Source organism: Oncorhynchus mykiss, chromosome 10, assembly GCF_057628025.1.
Source record: "Oncorhynchus mykiss isolate SJ-2025 chromosome 10, ASM5762802v1, whole genome shotgun sequence".
NCBI lineage: Eukaryota > Metazoa > Chordata > Actinopteri > Salmoniformes > Salmonidae > Oncorhynchus > Oncorhynchus mykiss.
In genome coordinates this window covers 33,345,484-33,356,899 of record NC_143031.1, presented here as the reverse complement: position 1 = coordinate 33,356,899, position 11,416 = coordinate 33,345,484, and the positions used below count along the sequence as shown (strand labels likewise).

Sequence of the window (11,416 nt, the reverse complement as noted above, 5' to 3'; positions counted from 1 at the left end):
AAGCTCACCTCTGAGGGAAAAAAAGGATTCTCTTACTTCTGCCTGGTTCTGTTGCCTTCATTGGGATTTCAGTTTTTGTTCATATCAGGAAAATAATTGTTTCTTACCCATAGAGGTCTGGCTTGAATGTTCTTAGAGAAGTGTGACTTGTACTGATACCTCATGAACAGAGAAATATGTTTGGGTTGGGCAATTGCAACATAACAGAATGATGCTGAGATGCCTATTTTTCACTTTAAAAGTTCTGTCAAACAAAAAACGCTGATTGAAAAGTTAAACAAACCACACAACTCTATGCACAAGGACGACTTTTAACAATTTCCACTGAAAGTTTTACAAAAGCACATTTACCTGAAGAACATTTCAGATGCAAAGTTTGGTAACAGAATGACGGCAAAAACAGCATTCTGTTACCAAACTTTGCATCTCCACTGCTCTTCAAGTAAATGTGTTTTTGTAGTGTTCAGTAGAATTTATTAAAAGTAGTTCTTCCTTGTACATAGTTCTATGGTTTGAATTTGCAATCATTGGTGTTTGTTTGACATACATTTTTAAAGTGAAAAATCTGAATCTCAACATCATTCTGTTACCGTGGTATTGACCGGTTCTTTTGCATAGTGTCAGGTCCAGAACAAAGAGTTGAGCTCTTACATCCATAAAATGGAGCCTAAATGTTGGTGATGAGGTTGTGATTATTGATCAATCCTCCCTCTCTTCTCTTATGACATGTGTGGGGAGTAATATAAGCGTTATTGGACACCTTGTCCTGAGATTTAAACTTTGAGTGACTAATGACAGTCATAATAGATGTTGAGCCTGTCACCATCAGGGCCCCCATGGCAGCAACGATTGCCCCATTCAAAGATGACAAATGTCCTATGCAGCCAACCTGCTTTCAGCATGAGTTGCTTATGCAGTAGGTAAGAATTTGAACTGTTTTCATTTGAATAGCAGAAGATTGTTTGAATGCACTGTGCTGTATTCTCTCAGTGAAAGCTGCTCATCCAGATGTGTTATCATGAAAGTAGTTGATCAACAATCTACTGAATCTGGATGGTGATACTCAGTCTGTGTCCTTTATCGTCTATCTCCTCTCCCTCTTCCCAGAAAGATAAATCAGTATGTTTGCAGCACAAAGATAACCCACACATATAGACTAAATAATAAAACTGTCTAACGTGTTCTGAAGCAACAAAGATTCAGAACACGTTAGACAGCTTTATTATTTTGTCCATATGTGTGGGTTATCTTTGTGCTGCAAACATACTGATTTATCTTTCTGGGGAGAGGAAGAGGGAGAGGAGATAGACAATAAAGGACAAAGGTGGGATTCCACTGGAATATTGGCAATCCATAGACAACACAACAGTCTGTGTCTCATTTGCCTCAGGACAGTTGTAACCAACCTATTGTAACTTTGCTGCTCTGCATTTCACCCAGGAGAATGTTTATGATTTGAAAAAGGGCCTGTTGAGCCAAAAGAGGGTTGTATGAATACGTGATGAGAATTAGCCGTGTCTGAGTTACTGTGTGTGAACGCATACGGCTGAGTTAGAATTGATACCAACTGGCTGCTAAAGTTTTTTGTTGGCTGAGTGGGCTGGCACTTAGGTTCCCCCAAGCTCAGTTTTCTTATTTTTCTACCTTGGTGCTGAAATAATGGGCATTGTGGAAGTGAATGTAAATGCTGTACTGTAGACCCACTGAGTTACTAATGATGAATGGAGTTAGCACACTGATACAACTAGTACACCATATTCACTGGCAACTCCAGCTAGCTGTATAAGTAAAGATATCAGAATGAATACTGAGTGAGACTGAACACTTTAATGGAAAACCATGTATTGTGAAAAGCTGGGGAGAGAAGTCAGGAAGCAGAATAAAACAACATCAATTTGCCATGAAAAGTAAACTTCTTTATCCTCAATGTGGAAACAGAAGGAAATGCTCTCTCTGGCTGTGGAGAAAGGGATTGGGAAGCATTGTCACCATGCTGACTGTTTCTGTGGGTTTTACTGTCACATGTTATTTGGCAGATGGAGTCGCCTGTTTGGTGCGTCAATTCAACACAGACACCCTGTCAGTACAAAAAAAACTATTTGGCAGGCTACCACACAGGGGTCCCATATGCCTCTGCTTCACTATTTCAGCTTTCGTTTGAACCCTAGTATTCACACTGTAAAGTGTTGCTGAGAGAACATATTGAGAGAGAGAGAGAGAGAGAACAGTGAGATGACAGACCTGTTCCAGTAGCTAAGGCAATCAACATGATGGGCCAACTTCACACTTGTCACTCTGGACGTAGCAATTAAGAGCCGTCAGAGTTTCATCAGGAAAAGACCCTTTGGATATCATTCATTACAGTTCTTCACTCTGCACCTCTAATGAACATCCCCCTGAGAAATGCTTCTCATACTTTGCTCTTTTCAAAAGATGCATCATTTATTAGACTTACCCTGAGCAACTTTCCTTCAAATGCTTTTCTGAAAGTTGTAGAGTATCATTAATCCAAAACCGTTGACTTTCTAGTCGGCAGTGCTCTTAACTGTTGACTTGATTTTACAGTCCAATAGTTTTTATTTATTTTGGATGAAACAAATAAACTACACCTCTGAAAAATACATTTAAAAGAACATTGAGAGCAATGCATTGACTATATTTTAATGAGCTAGTTACACTATAGTCGTCACCCTTGTGCCAGGGTATGAGACGATGAATAATGACAATGAGTTACAGACTCAGCCTTTTGACAGATGGGTTAATGGTATTATTGAGGGTTTTGATAGGGAGTGGCTCTTCTCAGTGGCTTAGGGCCCACATCACTATGTAAATAGTTAATCATCTCATTTAAACTATAGGGTCCAATGATTTTATTTGTTATGTTGTCTTTGTGTGAAATTCAATGGCAGACATCCAGAGAGTCACACCTTATTTATTTTCTAATGAATCTGTGTTTGTTTTGTTCCACCACTATGCCTCTGCTGTCGTTTGTCTGTGCATGGATCCAGCTTTTAGATTTATTAATTTGACACATTTTTTTGTTAGGCATTTTATAATATAATGTCCAGATTGTCTGTTTATCTTTCCAATGTGTTGACTTGTTGTTTGCTGTCACAGACTGAACAATAGGCATGCAATTAAAATGATAATTTGGGAAACTGCATTCAAGTGTAAGTATTCTATTCTCACGAGGTAGCCTACACTCTCCCTGATAAACATTAGAAACCTATTTGACCAAGATTCACAGCCACAATTTGAACAAGATATGGTACAGAACGTGATGCAAAAGGCCTGTTCACAATCTAATGTCACTTTAGGTCTCAGAGAGATGGAACGCACTTAAACATACAAACCACCAGGAATACATTTGTAGAATTGCCTGTATATGACCGAACACCAGCAGTAATGAAAAAGCTGACAATAGAGCTAAACATATGGCGATTTAATTGGCATAGGTCCATTACAACGATCCGATTGACATTGTTGAATGGCACATTTTCTGTTTAACTGCCCTCTACCAGTAAAACTGATATTAAACATTACAAAAATCCCAAACAAATAGAAATAACCCAAAGATTCCATTTAAAGCTAAAAGCCTCAGTGCCTACAATGCTTGATTGAATTGTTTTTGCAGACAGGCACTTGCTCCATACTCCCAACGCCTGCAGTGAAAAGGGGGATGTTTCCCTTTTCTTCCAATAGAGAGAGTCTGGCTCTTGCCCTGAGACCCTTCAGCAGGAGCTGTAATATTCAGCCATGTTTTCATCCCGGTGACACTGACAGTTTACACTGACGTTTAACTCCATGTTACTACACTCTCGGCAGCCACTCACAGTGGGTTGGACATGTCAAGTGTGTCAAACAATTACCCATTGGTGTGTTCATACAGTCACTTTCCCTCTGAGTCACTCTTCTGAAAATGTTCTGTAGCTGACAGAATTCTCCAACACATGTAAAAACCTTTCACCCAACCATGCTAATGACTAGACTGGACTACTACCTTTGGAGTGGTGGCAGAGATTACACCTTCCCCCTCCCCTTTATTTGTTGACGTGTCCTTTTGGACTCCAGTTTGGATCAGCTGAGGAGGATCACCTGGGTATGTAGTCGTGCGGCAGGCCGCTGTAGTTCCTATCCCTCAGGGCCTGGTCCACTGTGTGGATGTAGGAGTCAATGGTGCTCCTCAACTCTGCTGTGAAGGGGTCGAAGGAGGGCCGCTGGGCCCTACCAGAGCGTTTGAAGTGACCGTCCTGGTTGCTCTGGGCACACATCAGCCTCTCCTCCGTTATGGTGGCGTTGAGGAAGGAGGTAAGGAGGCGGAGCTGGGGAAAGAGTGCCCTCTGCAGGTCCTCGTAGTGCACCACCAGCAGGCGACGGCCAAACTGTAGCCAGCTCAGAGCGTGGGACGCCCACCAGGGGGCATAGCTGTCAACAAATTCTGGCCACTCTGAGGTAAACAGAGGAGAGAAGAAACTGAGGTATCTGATCAGTGTGTGCTGTGCACAGACATGGCTGACATCTCCCGTTCAGTTTACCGGTATACAGCGATATGGCAGCTGAATATTTGTCACCATTTATGAACATCTGTTTGAAACAGACTTTTGATCAATAGTTGACCAATATATCTTTGTTGGTTTATGTGTTTTGCATGCCTTAATGGTTTGTGCATGCCTTAGTTGGCACATAACCCCCAGTCCATTTCCCAAACCACTGAGCTGTGATTGTTGTGTTACCTTTGCTCCTCCACTGTTTGTCTGTGGCATAGCCAAGGTGTCCGGCACACTTCCTGTTGAACTCTGCCATGAGGGAACGGTAGGGGTTACGGATCAGTAAGATGGCAGAGTCAAACATCTCGATCTCTCTCTGCCCACTCTCATGGGTCTTCACACAGATGCTACGCCCACTCTTCCAGTAGTCCTTCTCCCCTTTGAAACCTGGTAGAAAACCCCAGATACACAAGAAGATCAAACCTCCGCAAGGCCATGTGTCACAAAGCACTAAAGGTCCAGATCAAGTTACTGTCATAGATATTTGTAAGTACTGTACAAGTACATACATTAGAGAAATTCTATGAGAGCCCACGGTTTAGAAAATGGTAGCGTGTGCTTGAAAATGATACAATGATATATTCCAGGAGAGAAACATCAATCATTCCTGGTATATGTTATTATTATCCATCACAACACCTGAGCTGTGTTCACATTCAGCCTCACCTCTGTTGTAAAGTGTGCCATCAAAGTAGAAGCTGCCAGTGTAGTAGCCCGTCACGAGCTCGATCAGGTGGCGTACCCAGGTGTTGCCAGCTCCGGGGAAGCTGGAGAGAGCCACCAGGGAGGTGGACCTCTCAGGTAGAAACATCCTCTCTTTGCACCTGGAGTCTGAATGAGGCAGAAACATCAGGGTTGAACATCGCCATAGACACAGGCCATTGATATATCTTTGAGCTACTGTATTGAAGCATGCTGTTGCTAAGAGTTTAAATTACAGTAAAGTATAAAGCCTGAATATTTGGCAGTATGTTGTTTTTATGGTTTAAATCTTGGACTGTAGTATAAGTGAAACTGAAGGTTATTCAAGACTCTCACCAAGCACAGGTGTCTGGTAGACCTGGTAGTAGTATGGGTCCGCCCGGGATGTGGAGGCAACAGTGTGTGCTGTGCCGTTGGTCTCCAGACATGGCTGGTCTGGTGGCAGACGTTGGTTCAGTCTAAACAGAGATGAGGCCCAGGCACAGTAACAGTGTGGGTTCCTCAACACAGCCAGTGGGAACTCCTGCAATACCGAACCAGGACCATTAAAAACATCAGAGGCATAACTTCAAGCAGTAATTTACAGTTCAAGGAATATGACTGGGCACTCATTCCTCCTCTGGTGGATTGGATGTGATTTCACCCTTGGGTAACATGATGGGTGGGTTATATAAGATGTCTGAACCACCCCTGTCCTATTTCCTTTGATTCCTTTTTTTTCCCAAGTTCAGATATTTTTTGCACAAGTTGTCCTAGTTTTTCTATTCAACATAGTATAGCCCCCACCACCCCACACTATATGGAGTTACAATTTCTATGGAGGCTGACTCTGACAGTGCTCTTTGTTTATTGACACAGGGAGTTACACAAATGTGAAAACACACAAAGCACAAAAGTGTACACACACACACACACACACAGTGAATAGGCTAAATCAAATTCAATATTATCTCCCAGCCAATTGTGTGTAGAGCAGAGTAAAGTAGAGCAGAGGACCCTACTGATGCACCCAGACTGTGTGAAGGACTGATTACAGCACCCATCTATTTCTCATTAGAGGGACATTTAACCTTAAACAGTCAAATGGTGTTCCAGTAGCTTCATCACAGAGCCACGCCATTCTAATCTACCATCTGAGGAGAGCAGAAACAGCGCATGATCCATGATACCTCACCCCTGGGTCTGTGTGAGGAAGACTTTGGTCTGGGCTGGTGGTGAAGATTGAATAAATGCTTCAGTGGTTTTCAGGGTTTCTTGCTGGGAACAGAATCAAACCTTATCTGTGCAGGTCTCGATGCAGGACTGTGACGTGGAGTTTGACTGGAGGGAGTAGACAGGGAAGACGATGGTGATGTTTTTGGGCAACTTGAAGCAGCCACTGTAGCGGACGTTTCTGACTGTAGAACAGAGGTATGCAGACATCAGGCCACAGCGTATAAACATAACTAAATATATTCCATGTATTTTCTCTTTATGAGCTGCAATGTTGATCAATGCAAACATATTAGTCTTACACTGCCAAGCTTAAATCAAATGTTGCCCATAGAAATCGACCTATTATCTACTTACCCTAGATGAGAACTGACTAAACTGCATAGTGGCTACGGCTCATATAGTGTATGCATTAGTATAGCACTGGTCTCTCGTGACACTTTTGGCCAGGACACATGTGAAGTGCTTCTGGGTTCAGAGATTAGTCAAGCACATTACAGCCGCTCAGTCAGCCAGTGCTCTATACCAGGTTCCGTGTACTCACATTTCCTCTGTCCTGGGAGCTGTTCCTCCACCTTGTAGATGGAGAGGCGCCCCACGCCCCCACAGGGTGCTCCCCTCTCCCCCCTCTCCCCTCTGCAGCCCAGGCTACAGTCCTCCTCCTGGGCCTGCGGGCTGCTGATGCGGTTACCACAGTGACACTCTGCTCCGTACTCCAGACCTGCGAACCGGTAACCACTGCAGAGAGAGGGAGACATAAACCACTGGCTCACCTCAGTGCCTTAGCCCAGGGCTATCTTTAATCACAGGCTGTCATTAATCCCATGCTATCCTTAGCCTTGTTCTATCTTTAATCACAGGCTATCATTTTTCCAGGGCTATCTTTAATCACAGGCTATCATTAGCCCAGGGCTATCTTTAATCACAGGCTATCAGTAGCCCAGGGCTATCTTTAATCACGGCTATCATTAGCCTTGGGCTACCTTGTTCCATAGGACACCAGATTGCATAACCCCAGGCCAGCGTGTCAATAAATACTAGACATTTTAATTGAATCAATCAGGGCAGGCAGCAGTGAAGCCCAGCGTTAATTTCTCTGTGGTGCTGGCTGGTAACAGTTTTCACTGTTGACAAGATCACAGTAATAGTTCTGGGTGGATGATGGGGGTCCTTTATCCCAAGGGCTATATGAGTCATCGTACTTTAAGTCTCTTTATCCTCTCTCTTTGGAAAGAGAGGAGATATCCAAAATGACCTTTTAGCATTTGCTTTGAGCCCTACCATAAACAGGCTTATGATTCTGGCTGAATATCCTCCCAGCAGTCCACATGGTCTGATTATATTTGCATTGGATATTTGTTTTCGTGGCAATCATTTCCTGCTTCTAGACTTCCTGTGAAATAAGGCCCTGTTAAATGTTTTGTCATAAATTGATTTATTCAGTTTTGTACTGAATTTGAATGATTACTAACACCCCCTAATACCCACTATCTCATTCTGCATCTCTAACACAGATCTGGCCCTCCACTACACACCACCACCATCCTGCCACCTGGCTCCCCATTGAAACACAGGACCTATTCATCCCAGTGACTGAGACAGAATAATTAACCAAATAGCAGCAGCTCACCATGGTTCCTCTAGACTCATTACCTTTCTGAGCAGGTGTCTTGACACAAAGAGCTGGTCATTTTGCGCAGATCATACAGCATGGTTCCCCCCAGGGCTCGTTCATTGGCATCATGCATGAAGCAGCCCATGTAGGTCCCTTGCCATGTAAAAATAAAACAGTAAATGAAAAGCCATATTACAAATCCATTCGTACAACAATATACAATATGAATTGTTTAGTACAACACACTATTGAGCAGAGGTAACACAGATTTTCAGCAGATTTGAGCCTGTCAGTCCTGTCATTAAGCCTGGAACAAATACAATTTCAACCCAGATCTGGTATGCAGTCAGCAGTTAAACAACAGACATGTTGGCATTCAAAGTAAATTATGTTGCATTAGGTAGGTGGTACCGTTGTGCCTTTTATTGCGTTGTAGAGGACCTCTCTGCTCCTGCGTGTCTGGCATGAGACCGTGGAACCAGCGGTGGTGCAGGTGTTGGACCCCCAGGTGTCGGGACGTGGGCCAGTGTCTCCCCGTCTTGATGCCCCCTCCACCACCCAACACACCCTGGTTGGCTGCCCATCTGGAGCGCGCCCTCAGGCCCAGGCCGGGGGAGGCCCTCACGGCTGTGGGAGGTGCTGGCAGTGCCATGAGAGAAGGGAGACTGGCGTCGCCTGGTGGCTGAGCGGTCTTTAGGGTCAGGCTGGAGCGCTGCAGCAGCAGGATGCTCCCCGCCATCAGGTAGGCGATCCCCAGGAAGAGGAGGAGCATCTGAGCTCGCCGCAGGAAGCAACGCAGCCTGTAGAGGGCCGTGGCCATCCCCACTGTTCAGCTGGTGGCTCTTTGACCCTTAGTGAGCCACCATTCCAGAGAGAAGGGTGAGGGTTAAAACCTCATTATAACCTTCCCAAGGCCCCATCAGTCCAGTCACACAGTAGGTAGGCTACCTGGCTGCAGTCTTAGATGGTTAATGACTCTTTGTGGTTCATAGCCATGCCTTTGGACTGGTAACCAAAAGGACCACTGTGTAATCAGGTCCCTCAGATGTGTCACAGCAGCGCCAGACTTTACAGTAATCTCCAAGGGAACAGAACAGCTAGCAAGCCCTGGAAGCAAGTAGTTTCTTGGAAAAACCTAGGGCAACAAAATAAAAGCAAGCAAGTCAGATGTAAATTGGCAGAACATATTTCTCTGTGTATATGACCTCTGTAGAATATAGGAGGGAAACGTATATAGCTCGGGGGATTAGATCCATAGTTCATGTTGACATATTTTTGTTTCTGTTCTAGAGCACTGAGCATAAAGTTATTTCAGCTCATGTTGACATATAGGATTGTGTTTCTGCTCTAGAGCAATGAGCATTAAGTAATTTCCCTTGGTCTTTCTTTGTTTGTCTTTCCTCTGAACCTGGTGTGATACTATATCTGGTGTTAATGGGTGTGTGGGAAGAGGCTATCTTCCAGTTAGCTACAGCACATCCTTAGTTTCTCTGTGTTTCGCTTGTCTTTGCTTCGGAAATCTCCACCATTCTGCCTCAATTACACTGGCAGCATGACAGCATCACAGCACCATCTGTATTATGTTGTTGTTTCCCTGACTTTAATCAGTGTGTTGGTACGTTTGTAAAGCTCCACACTGACTTGTGTTTGTGATTGGGCTTTGTGAACCATCTTTTGATGATCTGTACCATAACAAACCAATTACGTTCAAGCGGCAACTCAGATCCAGACATAGAAATTAGTGCTCTTCAATTGGACAAGTTCTCTCTCTAATTCTGGAGTAGTAGGGTAGTGGAGAAATGCCAGGTAGTGCATGACAGGCAAGAGATGAAAGCCACTAACAGTCCCACCCACTGGGCACAGATATCATAAGTATAGTTTTGATTTACATTAGGCTGTATTCACTAACGTGAATTCAATGTGAAATCAACAAAAAAGTTCATCATGTAATTGGATTTAAGTTGGATGAAACAATCTAATCAGTTTTCCACGTTGATTCAAAGAGTCACATGCTTTTTAAAAAACTTTAACAACGTGGAAACAATGTCGATTCAACCAGTTTTGCCCAGTGGGATGCAACCATCACTAAACCGTCTGCACAAAGACAGCAGCCAGACCATAATGTAATATTACAGAATTATGGCCATGACGCTTCCTTTTAGGACTTTTTTTTGCCACCAATTCCAATAGTATAACTTTTCTACTGTTTCGACCTTATCAGGCTACCTCTTCTTGGGGATCTTGTTCATAATATTAGGCTACCAACCAAGAGAAGCAACAGTTTGCACATACACTATGCTCCCACCACATAGCACATCATTTGTTTCTAGTGTTTCATGAACCGACAACTTCTCTAACTGATCAAAATTTCTAATGATTTCTAGAAGTAGTCTATAGATTAGCAACATTTTCGAAAATAATGCCCGCTGTCAAATAATAAACTATGATTTTTGTCAGCGTTAATCTAACTGTGTAATGTATAAGGCATAATAACATATCACCCAATGGAGGATCAAAACAAGTTGCAAAGCGCACATTTACTCAATAATGCATAATCAGTGTTATAAAATACAAATCTGAATACCGTTTAGCCTACCTTGGATGTCGACGGTTCGAGACTGCGTGTTATCATACAGAACGCTATCAGATTCAGGGTCGAATCTCTCTCCCACGTATTCTGAAATCTAAAATATCCTATTTTATATCCAAAACCAGTGAAGCCACGTTTGTAGTGTTACGTTTAAGAATCGTCTCCCCGCTCCTCGTCTTTCTCCACTCTCTTTCCCTCTCCATGGAAGAGCAGATCGTTACAAAACTAGATGGCAGTGAGGGAGCATACACATTTGCATTGGCGATCCCCGACGCGTCACGAGTCCGCCGTCCTTGTTTATGGGAGACGCGTCCCCCAGTGGCCGTGAACCACTATGGTATGCTATGATCCCTTGGCTAACACTTACTGTAGAAAGCTGCATACATGTTGCCTGCGTCAACACATGTATGAAGTTCTAGCAATTTAAGGGTTACTGTGCTGCCCACCTGCTGTCCATTCTGACATTGACAATTGTCCATTCAGCCCTTGTGTTCATTCATTAGAAGCCTCTCCGTCATCCGTGCAGAGAACGTAGCCTGCATCAAATGAGGAGAGGTGACAGTCTAAGCCTGTAGGATTTTAAACAAGATATCAGCACCACGGACAGCGCCAATTCTGACCGTTACTTCCAGTGTTTGATTTTCTTTCTTTCAGGCCAAAACTATTTTACTGATTGTAGCCCTTAATTATTTACATACATTAAATGACCAGATACTTACTCAGCAATTGTATGGTAAAATGTAACAATAT

At 43.4% G+C, this 11,416-nt stretch overlaps 1 protein-coding gene across 1 annotated transcript; it reads right to left on the bottom strand.

Moving 5' to 3' along the window:
• Positions 1–3,427: 3,427 nt before the first annotated feature.
• LOC110533672 (sialate:O-sulfotransferase 1) lies at positions 3,428–11,132 on the bottom strand. Its single transcript, XM_021618110.3, has 9 exons — positions 10,673–11,132; positions 8,488–9,211; positions 8,115–8,229; positions 7,006–7,199; positions 6,525–6,646; positions 5,586–5,772; positions 5,214–5,378; positions 4,734–4,934; positions 3,428–4,447 (listed from the first exon to the last, which is right to left on the bottom strand). Exons 2-9 carry the CDS (start codon positions 8,894–8,896, stop codon positions 4,092–4,094), a joined length of 1,749 nt encoding a protein of 582 aa, XP_021473785.3. The 5' UTR covers positions 8,897–9,211; positions 10,673–11,132; the 3' UTR covers positions 3,428–4,091.
• Between the last annotated feature and the right edge of the window lie 284 nt (positions 11,133–11,416).

Excerpts from the sequence above, each read along its gene's own strand:
- LOC110533672 (XM_021618110.3), bottom strand. The coding sequence starts at position 8,896 with ATGGCCACGGCCCTCTACAGGCTGCGTTGCTTCCTGCGGCGAGCTCAG. Across the intron at positions 6,647-7,005 it reads GCTCCCAGGACAGAGGAAAT|TCAGAAACGTCCGCTACAGT; the intron begins GTGAGTACACGG and ends TCTGTTCTACAG. Across the intron at positions 4,448-4,733 it reads CAAACAGTGGAGGAGCAAAG|AGTGGCCAGAATTTGTTGAC; the intron begins GTAACACAACAA and ends TGTTTACCTCAG.